Source organism: Musca domestica, unplaced genomic scaffold (genome assembly GCF_030504385.1).
Source record: "Musca domestica strain aabys unplaced genomic scaffold, Musca_domestica.polishedcontigs.V.1.1 8, whole genome shotgun sequence".
Classification (NCBI taxonomy): domain Eukaryota; kingdom Metazoa; phylum Arthropoda; class Insecta; order Diptera; family Muscidae; genus Musca; species Musca domestica.
In genome coordinates this window covers 280,502-300,565 of record NW_026712409.1, presented here as the reverse complement: position 1 = coordinate 300,565, position 20,064 = coordinate 280,502, and the positions used below count along the sequence as shown (strand labels likewise).

The window sequence follows — 20,064 nt, the reverse complement described above, 5'->3', positions numbered from 1 at the left end:
TGAGATCGTAACGTATGCGGATGATTGTACGATCATGGCGTCGGGTCCAGTGGTCGATGACATATGCGAAAGGTTGAACCCCTATCTCGCGGAGCTTGCCGCATACTTCCACGCGAGGAATATGAAAATATCCGCCACGAAATCAACGGCCACACTCTTTACCACATGGTCTGCGGAGATGAGAACACAGCTGAATGTTCAGGTCGAGGGGAATCTAATACCGACCACGAACTACCCCAAGATTCTTGGGGTAACGTTCGACAGCATGTTCAAGTCGTCCGCGCAAGCCACAGCTATCTGCGAAATAGGCGCTAGCCGGCAGCTCTTGGGGTGCGGACAAAGAATCCTGGTTGACCTCTTATAACGCGATAGGTCGGTCTGTGGTCAACTATGCGGCTCCAGTGTAGTCTGCGAATACTAGTGCTACGCAGTGGAAGAATATCCAGAGCTGCCAGAACGCTGCCCTGAGAACTGCGACAGGGTGCCTCCTCATGACACCAGTGGACCATCTACATGAGGAGGCGGAAGTCCTTCCCTTACGTCAGCATAATCATATGCTTTCGTTGCAGTACCTGCTTGGGTGTTACCGTGAGAGTCATCCCAACCATCATATGGTGGATAACTCTCCCCCACCCAGGCGTGTCAGGAAGGACATACATGATCTAGAGAGGGAGGTCCAGCGCTACAAGAGAGAGCCTCTAGATCAAGAAGCCTATCAGGCAGGTCTGAGTGGCATTCACACCGATGCAGTCGCGGATGCTATTAGCAGTTATAAAGTGAATGCCGTCCTCGGAGTCCACCCCCCATCCATTGCAGCCGAAGAACGTCAGCTGCCTAGACAAACCAGGGTAGTTTTGGCGCAATTACGTTCAGGATGGTGTAGTCGCCTCAATTCGTATTGGGCACGACGACGTGACGCCTGCCCGGCGTGCGATACGCACAATACGCTACACCTTTTAAATTGCTCAGCCAAACCTACCCAACTCACTCCAGAGGATCTCTGGCTACAGCCCGTTAAAGTAGCCGAATTTCTAAACCTGGAGCTGGAACCAGATTAGCAGAACACAAACACACACATGTACTACTGCTACAACAACAACAACAACAACAACCGTAATAATAATATATATCACAGATTCCCAGATTTATTATTCATCATTACCTTAAGAGTTTCGTCCGAAAATGGGTAATAAATTCGCGCGATTTTGCGTTTTACCAAAAGAAAACTATTTTTTGTTGACAATTTCTACTAAAAAAAAATAAAATGAAATTTGTCAACAAAGGACAGATTTGAGAAAAGTTTGTGCAACATAAGTGTTTCCCAATCATTGTTAAAAAATTGCTATGGCAAACTATTTTTATGATATTCTTCTCAAGCTGCAGTGTATTTCTGGTATGTTGGGTTGGAACATTTTTAAATTCTATTGCAATTTTTAAATCAGTTTTAACCGTTTTAGCAGAGAGTAAAGTTTTGCATTTTTGGGGTTCCATACTTTTTTTCGCAATTTTCTTTTAAATGAAAATATTGTTTAAAAATGTATCACATTGACGCAACAATTTTTGCATTTATAAGTAGTAAATTTGAAATTATGTGTGTGTTTGTGTTTTTTGTTATTATTTTATCAACCTACCCTGCATTGCAAAGATTGTATCATAATTCCCAAGGTTACATAAGGTCGGTCGGCCAAGAAGACTATTGTTGACAATAAACTTAGTAGTTTTTGCACAATTATGATTTGACTCTCCTTGAATTTCAAATCACAATATGTCTTTTGACAGTGATCGGATAGGTCTTACTGGGCGACCTTATGTAGACCATGATAATTCCAAATAAGTTTTTCAAGTTTTTAATTGTTCTAAATTAATCAAATAATTAAAAATCAAATCTCTCTCATTCACTTTCGTATTGTATTTACTCTAATAAAGCGTGCAAATGACAATTAACAGGTTATTTATTTTCGTACAACGATGTTTTGTTTGCCAGATGTTCATATGAGGCCTAAAAAACAATAATGAATTAGTTCTAGTCCTTATAATGATTTATACTAACCTTCAGTGTTGTTAGGCAGTATCCGCGTATGCCATTCATTTCAAATTGAAAATGTTTTCCGTCTGTTAAGTCATCCAATAGCGCCAGTTCCGCCCCCAGATGATGAATGCCAGCTCGCAGCAATAGCACCAATGTTAGGGGCATAATAACGTCTGCATTGAAACTGTGGTGACTATCTGAAATTGTGTCGGCAAAATTTATGTTGTTGCTAAACGTGCTTTAAAAGAACTTATTTGGTATTACCTCGCGAAATCGTCCTGTAAGCTTGAGTCAACTTCTCCATACAATTTTCTATCACAGTTAACATGGCTATGGGGCTATATTTTTCTTTAAGCTTATTCAGCATTTCGATTGCCTCCACAAATTGTTCGGTTTTAATCACCGCAAGCAGACCTCTAAACGCATGATTAGTAGAAAGCCATAAAGAACTATTCTCTATATTTACCTGTCGAAGTCCAAACGGTGGATTAGCTCCTCATCGCTTAGCTTTTCGGCCTGAATGATGTTTTGGCGATACATTTCGTCTTTTTGACTATATTGGTTGGCATACAAAACAAATAGCATTGAGTAGATGTTCTCCGATAATAGTATGGGATACAGCAACGTGACATGGGAGACAAACTCCTTTTGTTCACCAATTACACAGTAATCCTCTGGTAATGCTGGAAACAGACGGCGTACAAACTTGTACACTCTGTGTGATATCGATTCCCACTCGAGCATTGCTTGTTTCGCTAAAAGCGATGTTGGTTTCACTTTCCAGCATCCGTAAGATCGATAGAATGCTTGCGTTATCCGGTCGTTGAGATGTTTCAGGGGATGATAGCGATATCGGAAGGCATCGTATAAGTATGACTTTATGGCACCCAAGTCCTGATCACCTAATTCTGATATTCCAAACGATGGTATCATGTCCATTTCGGTGTGCAGTGAAATACTGGAATATTTACAATTTCACGTATTTTTCGAATCAATCAATCTATTATTACCTGTCATCTATCATTTCGCTATTACCCAGAGCACTGTCATTAAAGGAATCCCATGTTGTTGTTCCATGGCTTTCCATAATTGCTACTAGGGCTGGGAATCTTGACATGTTTCCTGCTTCTTCACTACCTTGACTTTTTATCTTTCCACTACCAAAAGTGTTTAACAGGTCCGAATTGTAAAAATCCCATCCATTAAAAAGGTTGTCCTGCGACTGCGAGTGATTCAGTTTGTTTAACTCCACCTGCTGATCGTAGCAGAAGTTCGATGAGTTCAAGCTAAGTTTATCAATTGAATCCAATTCTAATACGCTCCAGTCCCTGCTTCCGTTCTTTCCACTAATCATGTCTAGATCGCCCATTTTCTCATTTTCGATCTCTTGTTGTTTGTTTACAAATGCCAACACGCGATTCCAGAAGGCAAAAGTTATAGCTTTAGAGGTATTTGTCGCACTCGCCAAATCATCAAAAATTTCGTATTCAAAATCAGCGAATAAGCTAGACCATTTCTCGTAATTGTTAACGACATTGTTCCCAAGAGTACTGTAAGTGAATAAATTTAAAGTAATTCCGCATATGCGGTGCTTATTGTATCTGCTATGCTCTTATCAATCTCGTGGATGGTATATTGCAATTTAAATTTATAAACAAACAATTACTACACTATGGTTTCAAAAGTGATTTCTTTGGCCAAAGATCATTTGGTTGATATTATATTGTGGTACGCCCATGTACCTCTTTAAGCATTACAGTAATGACAACTACATACCCTCTACCTTACCAGTTGGACAGAAAAAGGAGTTTTATTTTTGGAACACCAGGCTTTTGTTTTTTTTTCTTTTTCTAGACCGGAAGAACTAGTTAAAATGTAGTTAACTAAATGTAGAACATAGAAAGAAAGTACATTGGAATTTAATCAACTCCAACCGACTTGCATTTGACTCTGCTCTAGACTTCAAGAACACACCGAAAGGAAAAGGACGACCCAGAGCCTGTAAACTGAGGGAAATCGATTTCATTTACTGGCACGGAACTAATCTGAGCAAAAAAATTATTAATGTCATTGACTTCAATGTCTATTTCAGCATTATCACATTCCAAAGTTTGGAATCCAAACACACATAGCAAAGAGTTTAGAGAAGTTTTCCTTTTCGCCCTGGGCGTCCTGGCCGTATTCCGATATCTGCTGTAAGTGGACCAATTTTCTTGACAACTGTTATATTGGAAGCTAAGTCCCTAGCCGATCTAACAAAAGCTTTAAATCAGCGGTCTGATTAACATAAATGTTCTTTCGAACAACCGGAACGCGTGAAAAAAATATGCATGCAGTTTTTTATAAATGCACACATCAAGTTTGCAGCTATTGAACAATAAAAATCATAGCTATCAAACTCACTCAAACAAAATGAGGTAAACAAATGAACAATTATATTATAATTTCGAAAAACTCTGAATTTGGACAGAGAATAAACACTAAAAAAACAGAAATGCAAAGATGAGGACTGGATCCGAAACAAACGTTGTCTGTCATTTTCAGAATTTTATTAATTGCATTTCTATGAACTCAACCCTTCCACCTGCGTGGAAAGTTGCTGATACGAGCAACATAAAAGAAATATTCTCTAGATGAACGTAAGTGTTTAAGTATTTTTCGGTTTCGGCGTGGTTGTTGGTCTGCCAAGCTTCACTGATCTCATTCGTGATGTATTCAATGGTTCTGATGTTAGTTCGCTTGTCGGTTAATTTTTCTACTGCTTTGAATTTGTTTATAACATCATTCTGTTCTGTATGTTGAGAATTAAATTTGGTTGCCCTCTTTCTTCATGCACATAGATTGATATCGTCGTTTTTGAGAGAGTTGGAAAATCGGGCAATTGTTCTCTCTGTGACTCCTTCTAATGATTTGGCTGTAATTTGAAATAAGACTGGAGCTGTACGTTCAATGGACCTCATCGTACGTCATGTATCTGTGTGGGCTAATTTGTGGTTATTTTGTGAATGAGATGAGGTGTTTAGGTATATTCCAATTATTGGTTTGCCGCGCTCCATAATTCGCAAAATTATAATTTTAAAACTTCTAAAACTTTTCGTGCCCGTTGAAGTAGAAATTTCTGAAACTCCCGCCTTATTTCGACCCGTATTCAAAGTTATAGTTAATTTGATGACTGATCATTCTAAAATAATGCAGTAGAATTTCTAATCATGCAATACTTTAAATTCCAAAAATCCCGTGTCACCGATGTAGCCAGAAATGCCTTTTGAAACCATTTTCAAATAAGATTTTTCATGCAAATGGTTCAGGTTCAGATTTTTTTTACATTTTGTTTACGACAATCAATATTATGCATACATACCAAGGGTATTGGGGAATTTTTACATTTATTTCTATGGAGCCATTGTTAATCTTTACACTATCCCACTTTCCACTCAATTGGCCACATAGAACATTTCCAATAACCACGTTTTCACAGTTGGGCGTAGCAATATATTCCTGAATCAAAAGAAACATTCAAAAAAGAAGTCATGGATTTAGCTTAAGTCACTTACTGCACTTTGCCGATCTTGATTTAGCGAATCTCTATTTATCATATAATACTTTCCTGCGCCACTTGGTCCAGCCAGTGAAGACTCGCCCTCGTAATAATACTGATTAGGGAATATTGCAACGCAATTGCCGGATAGATCACCGTTGGCAAAAAAACCCTCGAAATAGCCATCGGCTGTAATACAAATTCCTGAACCAACTCGTTTGTTGTCAGCAAACATTCCGAGATATTTTTCTCCAGAGATGAGTTGATGAATTACGCCATACCCACACTTGTGGTTTTCCTCAAATTCACCAATATATACATACTCGGGATGATGCAGCTGTCCGTGACCATGGAATAGACCATTGCGAAAATTCCCTTCATATATTTCCTTCTCATTAATGATGAGCGTCCCATGGCCACTAAACTTGCCATTTTTAAAGTTACCCTTATACAGTCCAACTTTCGGCATAAACATCCGCCCATATCCTTCGATAACGCCATGAATTATCTCTCCGGCATAGAGTTTGCCATTGGGGAATTGAAGTCGACACTTACCATGCATTAGGGCATTCGAAAAACTGCCCTTAGCGTACACCCCCGAATAAATGGGATGACTACTAAAACGATAATATATCAAACGTACTTCCGGAATCTTCAGTTTTTCGGGCAAGTTCAATATATTTTTTATAGAAGATTCCAGCTGATCATACCAAAGATCTCTGTCAAGTGGGGTGCGGGCAACTAATGTGAACTTTTTTTCTGGCGTCTTAATTGTTATTCCGGACTCATCCTTTTTCAGCCATACTGCTTCTAATGGAAATGTGGTTACATGGTTTCCAACTTGACACAAGAAGTCAGTGAAAAGAATAAATATGGGTGTGATCAGTCCCATCATTGAATGCGACAATTTAATGGGCACCGAAGTAGAAGTCAGTATGACACGTCGGTTCTTTCGTTTCAAATGTATTATTTTTGAATTTTTTTGATTGGATCGCCAGAAGTCGCGTGTGTTTTCTGCCAACTCCATATCAATGCGATTTTTTCGTACAAATTCCAACCACAATTCCAATTTCTCCTTGTATTTGCAATCGAATTTTTGTATTTGTTCCAACAACTGGCTGATATGGGGAAATAATTGAAAAGAACTTTTAAATATTTTTAAAACATTTCGTTCGTCTCCTTCATTTGCCGAAGACGACGAGGAATCGAAGTTTTCTTTTGCAACATTTCTTGAGCTTTGGGGAATGTTTTGAACAGCTTGAAAACCATCTATGGAATACATATCACAGAAAAGCTTAGAGTAAGTGTCAAGTATTTGGAGACATTCGCGAAAGTGAGATATTATTAACAGCGCACCAACATCTTCGTTGGCCGACCAATATAGTTGTGCTAAAGAGTCTAGCAAGGCGGCCACCATAAAAAACACATTCTGCCACTGGTCGCATATCTCCTGAAGCTCTTTTAAGAAAATTTTCTCAACAATTTTTTTTAGCTTGAGAAAGTGTGTCTGATGTCGAATCATGGTCTTAGTTTGAGTTTGGAAATGACCATATATGGTTGTAAATCTTCTGTTCAAATGCTTGTGATTATAAATTGTTAAATTTAAACAAGTAATTAGTAAGGGAAACGATACTCCGTCACTGTATGAATTTGACCTTTTCGAGGAGGACTCACTCTCCTGGCAAACAAGGCAGTTTTCCCATTCGTACAAGTCACCTTGTGTTGTTAAGAATATTGTTTTGCTGTCACCACAACAAGCTTCCAAAACATTGCAGTTAGTGACATTGTGAAAAGCCATTTCGGTTGGACTACTTTGTTCACTGCCATAAGATGTCTTGGTTATTTGCTGCCGAGCACTTCCCCATTGGTAAAATGTTCCATCAATTGTTTTTACAATGGTATACTCGTTACCAACTGATACACCACACACTCCTATGTCTTTCAGCTTTTGTACAGCAAAAATTGAATCACGATTAATATGGTCTCCTGTACCAAGCACTCCATTATTGGGAGTTCCAAGGGTATAGATTTCAGTTTGAAGCAATATTCTACCAAAACTTGTCAAACGCTGTATATTAGCACCCAAAGTTCTATTTGAGCAGGTTGAATCTAGTGTTGTGGGAGTTTCCGATTCTTCTCTTTTAAATTGTGATTCCGAACAGACAAGATCCGGAAGATCATCTGAAATATATACGTAATGGTCCTACATTAGATACTTATTGAGTGACTATTATGCTAGATTTATATTACCACATGTGCTATTTGTTATATGCCTTTTTGTTTCATTTTCCAATCTCCTCCTGACTAGAAAAACGAAAAAGTTCTTTCCGCCCTTTACGTCTAAAATATCTATCGGATTTGAGAAGAGTCGTACTAATTTTGGCTGGTAGTAATCCGCTGATAGAGTGCTATTTACATAGTTGCCAATACAATATATATCTGAAGATTCCGAAACGAAAATGACACCATCCGAAGAGCAACATACTTGTTTAATATGCACACCCTCTTCCGATAATTCAAGAGGGTCGAACGTAAGCAACCGCCAGTTTTCGGCCAAAATTTCGTTATTCTGTAATGACTGCGCTAGAACCGTGCCATTATCCTCCACTATATACAACACACCGAAATCTCTACAGAACTGGACATCATGCACGGATCCTCGAATAAACGTCAGACGGAGAATTAATTTACTTGGATTTAATACGGCCTCATATAGGGAATTGTTCACAGTCAATAAAAAATAAGTTGATGTTATGGAACATATACGCTGTATCACTCTGCAAGAAGATTGCATTGAGGGAGGTACATTTCTTTTGTCCCATTCAATGGAAACTCTCACGCCGTTATAAAATATGTAAGAATTCATATCAACATCTTCCCGACTGTCGTTGCATTCCATCGTTTCTTTGGTTGGTAAACAAATTTGATTATCTTTGGATTTATCACATTATGGAAATTATGAGTACTGGAGATAGAGGAGCAAACAATCGATGGCAAAATCGATTCGATAGTATCGATGTAAGAGGGGTATCGATTGACATTTTTTATCGACATTATCGTACAAAAATCTAATATTTTCATTTCACACAGCAATCATTAAAGATTGAAAATATATCTGATCATGTTGGAAATTTGTCAGAAGAAACACATGCTATTGGGATTAACACTGCTTGTGGCCCTGACTGTATGTGTTCTTATAATAGAATCGCGCTTAGATATAAGTGGTCCCGCTCGAAAACCTCAATTTGTTATTGAAAATAATTCGACATGTTGGTTACGAGAAAAATACTCAGTAATACAGGAATGTCACAAATGTTCCGAGTTCGACTTGGTGAGTCGAAGTTTGGGAGTATGTGTTCATACGAAATATAAAGAAGTCCTACGCTGTAATGACAGTGGAGAAATCGTCATTAAGAGCTGCGATAGGATTGTAGCCATTGACCAGAAGAACTTTGTGCATTTTGAAGTTTGTTGCTTCGTCTTTGGCCTTTTCACGTACTTTCTGTCATTTGCTCGTCATCGAATTTTATCAAGACGTACCCATCAAAAACTGGAGCGACAACTCAATCGAACTTAAGATGATGGATGTTAGGTATTTTATACAGCATTGGAGGATACACAAATTCAGTCCTAGATCTTAAAATAAGGTTCATGTTGACTTCTATAATTAATGCAACCATAAATTAGTCTTATTTATTGTATTCCATAAAAAAATAATGTTTAGACATTTATGTCAGCATAATCTGTCGAAAATAAACAAATAAAATGTACATATACCAACAACATTTATGTAATTTATTCTGCTTTTATGTATATATACGCACTTTATTGTTAAAGGAGATATTTAAAAAATGATTTTGATTACTTTCGCCAATTTGAAATCAAATCTGGTTCGGGGGAATTAATTTCTTCAGGGGGACTGGTTAGGCTCTGAAAATCACACTTTTGAACATTCATCTCAACATCTGCGTTATTTGATACGATGGAATTGTTTCCGTTTGACTTTAAAGATGTATCTGTCATGGGGAGTGGTTTAGCCACCCCAATGCGAACAATGCCCTTAGGGGCCCCTTTCAAAGCTTGGACAGCCTGGTCAAGAGTAGCATTTTCCAAATTTATATTGTTTACAAATAACAGACGATCACCTGGTATAAGACGGCCATCCATCTGGGCTACTCCTCCTGGAACGAGTGAACGAATGACAATCAAGCAATCGTTAGAATCCATTGGGTCTTGGTAATCAAGTATGGAGAAACCTAAACCCCGGTCTCCTTTTATGAGTTCTATTATTTGGGGCTCTTCTGACCACATTGCCAAACCAGTCAAAGGCTCCAAAGAGCGCGATTTGAACTTGAACGATTCTTCTGTGGTTGGTGATGAAGTGGCTAGATTGCCATCTGATTTTGCTTTTACTAGTCTATCAGAGGCCGGAACAAGTTTTTCTAAATTACTTTCCAACTTCTTTAAGGTGTCATCAGAAAAAGACATTAATTCTGTCTTGCTACGACCGCAAACCATACGAACATCAATGGGAAGCTCCTTTAGAATAGCCACTACCTCCAAATGGTTCATACCGAATAATCGCTCACCATTTACCTCTAATAATTCATCACCAGCACGAAGTTTACCATTGAGTCCAACAGGGCCATCAGCTAGTATAGACCGGATGTAGTGATGTGGTCGAACCTCCCGACCACCTTCGACGTCTACAGTGCCCTCTAGCGATATTCCAAGACCACCAACCGGAAATTTCTTAATTTGAGCCACCACTACGTCAACATCATTTCCAACAATTTTCTTCCATTTGCGAATAATTTCTTGTTCCACCTCAGCACTGAGTTCAGGTTCAGTATAATATTTTTGTCGCGTAAGTAGCACACTATTTTTAGCATGGAGTGGTTCCTAATGGGAAACACATTTATTAAATCAAGCAAGAAAATATTAGCAATATGTATACTCACTTCAAACCCAATTTGATCACGTTCATTGCTTTCAACCACATCAGAAGATATAATTGTTTTTGACGTCTCTTCGTGCATTTTGGGAATAAGCATGGGTTTTCTATCAACTCCAAAGGTAGACATGTTTGTAAATTGACCGTTTGTGACATTACATAGATTATGCATATTGGAAGCTGGTACATTAAAAGCTTCAGGTTCCGTGGAAAAAACATTTACGCCACTGGTGGCAAACGTATCTCTTGCTGTCGAGGGACGTGAAGGAGTAGATGGCATACTGGACGGAAGCTTATCATTGGCGGCAATTGCTTGTTGAAGTTGTTCGTATTTAGGTCCTCTTAAATAGCGCTCCAATCTTAGATTGACCACTGTCCCTGACTGCTTAAGAAGCTCGACAGCCTGGTGATTGGTAAACCCCTGTAACGATTGTCCATCTACCTCTATAATGCGATCGTTGACTCTTATACGACCATTTAAGTCGGCTGCTGAACCTGGTGATACGCTCTTTACAAATATTCCAGATAACTCTTCCTTCTCACACACATATCCCGCAATGGTTATACCTAAACCATTAGCATCCTTAGTAAGTTCAACTTGCAATTTTTCAGTTTCGGGCAATTCTAAGAGGTCTATAATGGGCTTGGATCCCCTATACACAAATCGGTCATCTTCCGTCGTTGTCTGAGGGGTGGAAGCATTTGAACTTTCCCCAAAAATTTCAGGAAAGCCAGTTGATATCAAGTACCGCTCAAGTTCAGCACGATCAACTAAAACTCTAGCCGGAACAATTGCACTACCCGCTTCCAAATTAAACCCAACTGGAGATGGCTGTTCAATTGCACGACCAACAACTAAACGTACATGTGTTCCTGATTGCCGCAACACAGCTGCGACTTGCTCCGATACCATCTCCTGCAAATTAACATCACCAATTTGCAAAATATGGTCACCCGATCTTAATCGGCCGTCTCTATCCGCAACTCCACCTGGTAAAATTGTCTTAACTATGACGCCAGAGTTACGTGCTCCTATAATTCCGAAACCTAGTCCAGTACCATCATTGACTAGCTCAATGGCTTGTATTTGTACATAATCCGTAGGGAATAGTTCCACCCCCGACAAGGAGGGCATTTTGGAATGTTGTTGCTCCAGCATAGTGTTGTCAGCGACTTCCGTTGCCTTGCTACTACCAGGGCTATTTGGGACGGAGGCGCTGTTTAATGAAGTAGAAACTCGCTCATCAAATTCGTACAAAACATCACCTCCATTATTGACACTAAGAACCAAGTTTCCTGCCATATCAATATCAAAGTCATTTGGAAGCATCGACGGATGTTGCGACAGTTGAGCATTCAATTCAGACAGAGAATCCTGGACATGCACAATAGAAACAAATACTGGATCTTGTAAAATATCAAGAATAGTTTTGAGACTTTCAGCAGTTTGGTTCTGTAATTTTGGGTCATCACTTTCATCAATCACCCGTTTTACAGCCTCAATTTGCTGTAGAGCGCTGGATATATCAGCATTCAAATGCATTGTATCTGCTGCTAGATGTATTGCTCTTTAATTTTCGTTTAATTGCCCTATCTTAGGTGTTTATAGGAGAAAAAATAATTGGATTAGTTGTTTTTAGAATAGCTTCTTCTTCTTCTTTGGAATCGGTAGGTACGATACCATTGTTGTGTAGTCGATTATTAGTTATCGATAATTATTTCGAGTTCCTTGTTACTTTCCATTTTTCTTTATTCTTGTAGTGTTGTGATTCCAGGTTATAGCAAATGGTATAATTATTGAAGGTAGCAGCAAGTCCCAGCTGATTTGACTCTGTAGTAATACTGGTGTCAAACTTGATATGACGTTTTGTGATTTAATTCCATTTCTTGTGTACCCTTTTTTTATATAAAATTTCACTGCAGAGCAAAGTGAACATATTTTTAGCCTAATAATAGAAAAAATCGCCGTTATACTTAACAAAGCGCCAAATTTCGAGTTCCTTGTTACTTTCCATTTTTCTTTATCCTTGTAGTGTTGTGATTCCAGGTTATAGTTCATGGTATAATTATTAAAGGTAGCAGCAAGTCCCAGCTGATTTGACACTGTAGTAATACTAGAGTCAAACTTGATATGACGTTTTGTGATTTAATTCCATTTCTTGTGTACCCTTTTTTATATAAAATTTCACTGCAGAGCAATGTGAACATATTTTTAGCCTAATAATAGAAAAAAATCGCCGTTATACTTAACAAAACGCCAAAGGCGATGGTTCGGAAGCTTTTTTTGCTGTTTAGGAACAGCGACACCAAATTGGATAATATATTCGAGTAGAGTACTTTATGTATGTATGCTGTTTGGTTTCAACTTAAAAGGAATGTTGCCTTTTCCACGATTTTCTAGCGATTGCTTGAAGTGTTGAGAGATTAGGACAAACAACTATACATTCAGGGGAATGATGTGAAAGCATTGAAATTAAATATTTTAAGAACTATTCTTCTGCGCTGTAAATTTAATAATCCAAATTCGAAAAATGTATATTTTTGAATTAAAAATAATTTATTGCAATTTAATTGTTTTGTTTGCATTTTGGACATATAACTCTGAAATTATAGTGCACATTTCAAAAACAACGATCATATCTCAATTCCTGATTCCAACACATACCTCAATATCAAATTTCGAGATTCCAGTCCAGTTCCATTTAGTACTATTTAGTATTTTCCAAGCCACCTCCAAATCTCAAACACAAACATCATCAGTAACCTAAACATCAAACTTCAGAGTTTTATCTCTATCCATTCACCAAATCCCAAATGTACTATTTAGTATTTTCCAAGCCACCTCCAAATCTCAAACACAAACACCATCAGTAACCTGAACATCAAACTTCAGAGTTTTATCTCTATCCATTCACCAAATCCCAAATGTATTTTTCGTACAATTAAAGTACACATTTCCAGAATTACTTCCATTGTCCAGGCTACACATGAACATATTTCAGGTTTCAAGCACTATATGTTCACCCAAAGCCAAATTTTATCAAACACATAAATTTCTAAAACCACCTCTTTATTACGAACCTACTACCAAAAGGGACCCCAATACAAAATTTCAGCTTAAACCGTTCACAGTAAACCAAACTGTTCCAAATCTAGTACCACTTAGTATAGTTCCCTCAAACTTATTTTCGAACCTTAATTCTCATAAAAATGTTCAATTTTTTAGCGTAATTCAAATGGTGCCATTTTAGAAGTTCAGTAACATTTAGTACACATAAGTACGTTATATGGGGGCTATACAAAGACGTGGTCCTGCATAAGTAATACCGAATAATACCGAATATTGGGAGGTACCGTTATATGGGGGCTGTACGATATCGTGGACCTATATAGAAAATTCTCTTCCAGGGGATAAAGTACTCACAAGAAACTCCTTGGCAGAATTTCAGACAATTCCATTGAAAAATATGGCTAAAATCATCAAAATACGAATAATGGGGGTACCGTTTTATGGGGATCGCATATCCCGCATATCAACATATCGCATATCGCGGACCGATATAACCCTATATATAACTTTACCTGTCTTCAGACGAAAGACATATATGTGCATAATTTTAACAAATTCCTTTAATATTAATAAGAAATATTTTTTTTTTTTATTCAGAAGAAATCGTTTTTTTTTTTTGTTTAGTTTTTCAAGTTAGATTTTTTTTGTTTTGAATGTTATTGACTACTTTCAACAAAACGTCAGCACTTGTAATGATTACACCATGGTACAATGATGCCAAATTAATTTGATTATATATTGTATTATTATATGAAAAATCGTTCAGAAAACATTCAAAATGCGTATTACAATGTATGTATGGACGAAATTTATACTTTTTGTTGGGAAATAAATCTTTAGTAAAATATAAAACATGATTTTAAAATAAATTGTGATCTCTCATTCAATTTTTGCTTTTTTTTTTTTGGTTATTTATTCAAAATCAATGCAACAAGTTCTTTTGTTTATTTGAAAATAAAAAGAAATGTTGCATTTGCTTTGATAGTAATTCTGACATTACTATCCATACAGTAGGCCTCTTTATTTGTAAATTTTTCCAACTTAGCCTATCTTGTCTTCATTGTACCGTAAATTAAAATTAACTAAGGCTATGCGTCATAATAGTGTCAATACGGTTTTTTTTTTCTTTATTTGTCATAAGTAAATCCAAATATTTTAGAATACACTTGTCCTTAGGCTGGTGCATAGATTATATAAAAATATAAAATGAGGATGTAAAACTTGAAAACTTACAAGCACTACTAACCCCTTTCGCAAATTATTTCCACCGCGTTTGGTTCCATCAATGTCGATTCTAAGCATCTATGAACTGCTGAACCCAAAATTTCATCCAATAAATAGTTAATAAGGCTGTAAATAGTTAAAAGAACGTAGCAAATATTCACTATAGAGAAGGCTGCAAGTGTTGACAGTGCAGAAACTAACTCACTTTTCGTCCTTCACAAAACGCCATAGATTCATTTGTAGATAATGAGTGTCCACCTGAATCTGCTGCAAACCAAATTTACTAAAAGTGCGAACACGAACACATTCCAGTAATGTCTAGAACACAACATATTATGTAGCACGCTGTTGTATCACTTTTTTAATAACATACCTTCAAACCAATTTTAATTATGCCTGTTACTATTGACACCTTAGAGAAGTCCACTGACGTGAAAATATCTACCCTTTCTGAAAACAATCTATGTATATTGGAGACATAGGAAGATTCCAGTTGTGATGGAGTATAATTGGACCAATTAGAACGAAACTGTTGTTTGGAGCCAGTCAAATTGCTGAAATGGGTCTTACGGCTGGAGTCACTGCTAGCAGTTGTCCGTTCATTCTGATGTGGCTGTTGTTCATACAAACTGGCAACAACGGTCTCTATAGATGACATCTCCTCCACAACTCTTTTCATTACAGCACGCACAGTTCTCGGCTCAAGGCAATTGAGCCAATCGCGAGTCTCCACGCTTTTGCGGAGCATCTGCGAAATATTAGACCCTTGTAAGCGGACATATGTGTCAAGAAGATTTTGTGCTGTTTCTCGCATTTCAGCGCATATTTCGGTTTCGTGGGTAAGAGTTGTGCTATTCTCAGAATCGATTTCGTATAAGTCATCAACTAAGCTAATCTTGAAGTTAAATATAGTATATCAAAATGCCAGTCTATGCAATCAAACAATTTTCCACTTACTAGTACATGAATGCCATTCTGTTCCATTTCTAGACATGTCTTAGATAACACCAACAACAAATTTGGGAGACTCGATGTGGACAAGTCACCAAAACTATTCATAACTTTTGAAATGTGGTGCAAAAAGCCAATTAAGAGAGTTTCTCGTATACCTTCAACACAAAGAGCACCTTTGTAGTCGCATTTAATATTGAAGGACCAATCAGTTTGAAGGAAAATTAACAAATCCTGTAACACGCCGCGCACTTTTTCCATTAGCGTTACGTAAAGGTTAGTAATGAGATCATTGAGATGCACACCAGACACTACAGCATCGCTCTTCGTGGAAACTAAAGATAGCCGAACCGAACTCAAACTATCGGCGAAATGATCCTTCAAGGCTTTGGAATGGGTCTGCATAAGTTGGTGGGCCGCCGAAATAATAATATCAACAGTGTTTCGCTGAATTTCCAAGCCACAGCAGATGTTGCGCATAGCTAATAAGCGCCTATGTAAGCGATCCAATGCTCGCAGCATAATGTGTGTGTCGCCTAGACCAATGTCTGACTCAACACGGTCCTGGACAAGCGTCATATATTTATCTATGTTTTCGTTTAAAAAGGAGTTCAGTTCTTTCAAAGCTACCTCCTGAAAGTCGTCTCTTTCGCCGTCGTAATGTTTCGCCACAAACATGTCGTAGTACGCAGTAACTACTAATGTTAGATCTCTGAGGAAGCCATCGATGCCCAAGTCGACGAATTCGATCATATCACGTTCGGTTTGGTCCTGGAGCATAACAATCTGTTCATGTAGTCGCTTTGAAGCACAAACTAACATTTCTGCCGCCATATCTGACGGCTTCTCATCAAGTTGTAGCAGCAAGTCCCCCATTTTTGTTAATGTTTCCGCCGTCTTTCCCGACATATGAAATTCAGCTCTTAGTTTTTGCTTCAAATCTGCCATAATAATGTCGCAGTCTTTTCGAATACCATCAAATGAGGGTTGTTGTCCATATTGCTCAAATACTTTTTTAGCATGCACATAATCTTGAACACATTGAACATAATTTTGCTCCTCTATGTGCTCCTTTAACTTTGCGGGCAGAGATGATAGAAACTGCAAACGTTTTAGCAATGAATGTTTCTCTGAAAGTTTGCATAGCTGCGACCTGGTACCTTGAAGTGTTCCCGTTATCTGCTCACTGAAGTTGGTGATCGTTCCCATTTTTTCCTTCAATAAGTTCATGTCAGATTCCATTTGTTTGAAGTCATTCTTCATTTTGCGGATGGTGTCAGTTGCCGAAATGAATTTATTGTAATTTTCATACACCAACGTTTGCATATCGGAGTGTAGAGTTTGGGTATCCTTTACAACTGCTGCTTCGGTGTCCATTATCTGTTTCAGTGAATAATCCTATAAATGAAAAATAATTTACTACACTGTCTGATATGATATAAGAAAAGCTAACATACCTTCAGAAGCTTTTCCAAATAAACCTCAGAATCAAAGGCTGTTGTGTCCATGTCATATGGACTGTGTTTGGTTTCTATATGATCCATTATTCTCTGCCTATTGAGGATTGAATGGTATTACGCATTGTTATACTAGTTATACGTACGCTATTATTTGTTACTAAATAAATTTTAATGATGTAAAAAAAAAAAATTTTAAATGCGCAAAGTTCGGTCTGGACGACTTTGTTTCATTCATTGTTGATTTTATTCCATTTTACATTTTTTGATTCTTTTTATTTGCTTGCAGTTGTTACTTTCGTTATGTTGAAAACGAGCCCTTTGGCTTGCTTAACTGTTGCTCAGCTTGTTAGAGCGGCTGAGTCCGAGGGTGATAGTACTATTATTTAAACAGATTCAAAAGATTTCGGCCATATTGGATTATTTTATATTGAACTGTATGAAATAGATAAAATGTTGGAATCTGGTTTACGTCTTAAAAAATCAGAAAAGTGGGTAGTGCCGTTACATGAAGCTACAGCGCAAACTGAAACCGCACTCACCTACAATATTTAAAATTTAAAGTTGTGAGACATTTCATTGTGGCATTCCTTCGACGTTTTTCACCACAACAGTTGAAAACATGTACTTTTCTTGTTTTTATGTATGTTGAAAAATGCGAATGTTTGGAATTTTTGAAAGGGCTACATTTCGAAGAATTTAATATTTTAAAGAACCATAACCATAGTCGGGAGAGTATTTTGGGATTGAAACTACTTCTATTCTAAAAAATCTTTACATTTCAAAGCTTCCAACATAGCTCTAGTTTAGTCTCTCTCTCTCTCTCGGTCTTTTCTCTGATTCCGAAATTGTTTAAAAAAAAATCCCAAAAGTCTAAGAGGCCCCATTTGGGAGTCCACAACATTTATGCCAAATTGTAGTTGACACTATAAACTTCCCAAATTCTACAACATGTGTTATTACCTTTCTTGGATCCAGAGTTATGGGTCTTTGAACCCAGACAAGCCGATTTTGTGAACTCCCAAAATGGGCCCTTCTTTGACTTTTGGGGGTTTAAAAAAATGCGGGTCCAAAAAATCAACAATTTTTACACAATTCCGGAACCGTTTTAAATAGCCCCATCCTTTTGGATAGTTATTTTCATTAGCTTTCTAATTATACCTATATTGTCCATATCTGCTTAGTACGCCCGGGTCTTGGACTAGGAATTTTGGGTCAAATATCCGTGTCCGTCTCCCAAGAAAAAATGTTTTCCCGGAATAAGGGTGTAAACACCTACTTCTGGAAGACATTTTAAAAAACAAAATCCGAGAGTTTTTACTAAACCAGAGTTGTTTCAAATATTCCCCATATACCTGAACTGCATTGAAAATTAAATATATCGGAATCTCCAGTGTTAACCAGACAACCCATAATTCTATTGACATATCGATTGATCCAATCTTCTCTAAGCCAGACAAAAATAGTAGTTGTCGCCAAAGGCTATTTACATATGTTTCGACTTGTCATGCCATAACAGCTCCACACATTCAAGCTATGATTCTCCATAGTTCAGTCTAGCAAACAAAAATGCATTGGACAGTGTAGCGCAGGAATACTAGCTTCCATTTCCTTATCGAAGAGTAATCATATCTCTGATTGAAAGCAATGTTTACTGATGAAATTCTTGCAAATTGTCCTAAATTGATACACGATATATATGCGACAACATAGCAACAAAGTAGCATATTATTTTCTTACTGGTGGTTTGCTCTTCTATCATGCAGGGTATTTATAGAATAGAATTAATAACTCTTCCGTTGATATTTAGAATAACTTTTTTTCGTGCTCAATATCTGTTCAAATGCCGATTTCAACGATCTCAGTGGTAATGTATATATTTATTGTATATGAAAATAGGGATAGGTTACTCGACTTTCGATTACTCGAAAAAGACGACTTTGGTCAAACCCGATAAATCGACTTTTCATAATCAATTGTGCGGCTCACTGTATCATTTTAGTTGTGTTCCAGAACCTGCAAATTAGTACTAATTAGCACTAATTCTGCTACAACGCGTTCCCGTACTCCAAAAACTAGCAAAACTTGCAGCTCTCTCGAGAAAAAAATGGCGCTGAGTGGTGCACATTTCTGCTTGTTTTAGCTACATGAATTTGGCCGAGTAGAAATGTGCATATTGTAAATTTGACATTTAATTGGCAGGGCTAACAAGGTTGAAAAATGTATTGATACATTTCAATAAAGAAAATGATCAAATTGAAAACTAAGGCTGGAAATACATAAAGAGCATATTTGGCTGGCTTAAGTCATCGGCTGGCTTCTTCGTAGATGAACAAAGGAGGTTTAAGTTGACTTAGTTCGATTTTGGCCCTAGGCTCCTCTGTTCATTTCCGAAGAAGCCAGCCGATGACTTAAGCCAGCCAGATAAGCGCTTTATGTATTTCCAGCTTAAAGGAAAAAAGGATATATTATTAAGTTTAACTTATCGTCTTCAATACTCATTTTTTAAATGTTGGCGCTCTTTTCAATAAGGTTTCACCAGTCCGATTTAGACTGTTTACTTTTGGAATTTTGAATTTTGACATTTTATCGCATTTCTGCTAATTTTCCGTTCCCTTATTTTTTGAGCAAACCTAAATGAGAAGAACATTTCGAACTGTTCTCTCTTCTGCTAGTTTTACTACTAACAAAGTACTGGAACACAACTTTTATGTGTAAATATTTGGTCCGTTCCAGAACATGCACGGTACAATTATACAGGTAACAGCAAGTGGTATTTGTACATACGTAACAACAACCACACACAAATCTGTTTTGTATGTAATACAAGTGTCAGAGTTA

At 37.4% G+C, this 20,064-nt stretch overlaps 4 protein-coding genes across 7 annotated transcripts; 1 reads left to right on the top strand and 3 right to left on the bottom strand.

The window, feature by feature from the left end:
* Positions 1–1,889: 1,889 nt before the first annotated feature.
* Positions 1,890–8,539, bottom strand: LOC101889064 (alsin homolog). Its single transcript, XM_005182694.4, has 8 exons — positions 7,818–8,539; positions 5,584–7,748; positions 5,391–5,527; positions 3,040–3,579; positions 2,496–2,987; positions 2,294–2,445; positions 2,051–2,226; positions 1,890–1,999 (listed from the first exon to the last, which is right to left on the bottom strand). The coding sequence occupies exons 1-8, from the start codon at positions 8,464–8,466 to the stop codon at positions 1,949–1,951; spliced, it is 4,362 nt and encodes a 1,453-aa protein (XP_005182751.1). The 5' UTR covers positions 8,467–8,539; the 3' UTR covers positions 1,890–1,948.
* A 73-nt stretch (positions 8,540–8,612) lies between these two features.
* LOC131806592 (protein JTB-like) lies at positions 8,613–9,350 on the top strand. Its single transcript, XM_059130916.1, has one exon. It carries the CDS (start codon positions 8,689–8,691, stop codon positions 9,142–9,144), a length of 456 nt encoding a protein of 151 aa, XP_058986899.1. The 5' UTR covers positions 8,613–8,688; the 3' UTR covers positions 9,145–9,350.
* LOC101888588 (patj homolog) lies at positions 9,336–12,193 on the bottom strand. Its single transcript, XM_005182691.4, has 2 exons — positions 10,529–12,193; positions 9,336–10,469 (listed from the first exon to the last, which is right to left on the bottom strand). The coding sequence occupies exons 1-2, from the start codon at positions 12,062–12,064 to the stop codon at positions 9,429–9,431; spliced, it is 2,577 nt and encodes an 858-aa protein (XP_005182748.1). The 5' UTR covers positions 12,065–12,193; the 3' UTR covers positions 9,336–9,428.
* Positions 12,194–14,686: 2,493 nt separating this feature from the next.
* On the bottom strand, positions 14,687–19,130 carry LOC101888422 (vacuolar protein sorting-associated protein 51 homolog). Of its 4 annotated transcripts, XM_011293879.3 has the most exons (7): positions 18,964–19,130; positions 18,714–18,901; positions 17,224–17,320; positions 15,773–17,164; positions 15,189–15,710; positions 15,021–15,133; positions 14,687–14,941 (listed from the first exon to the last, which is right to left on the bottom strand). In XM_011293879.3, coding segments are annotated over exons 2-7 (2,235 nt in total). In that variant the 5' UTR covers positions 18,716–18,901; positions 18,964–19,130; the 3' UTR covers positions 14,687–14,832. The 4 variants fall into 4 exon arrangements, with proteins under 4 accessions (XP_011292181.1, XP_005182747.1, XP_019892040.1 ...); XM_005182690.4 differs by lacking the exon at positions 18,714–18,901; XM_020036481.2 differs by lacking the exons at positions 18,714–18,901; positions 18,964–19,130 and adding an exon at positions 18,579–18,692.
* Between the last annotated feature and the right edge of the window lie 934 nt (positions 19,131–20,064).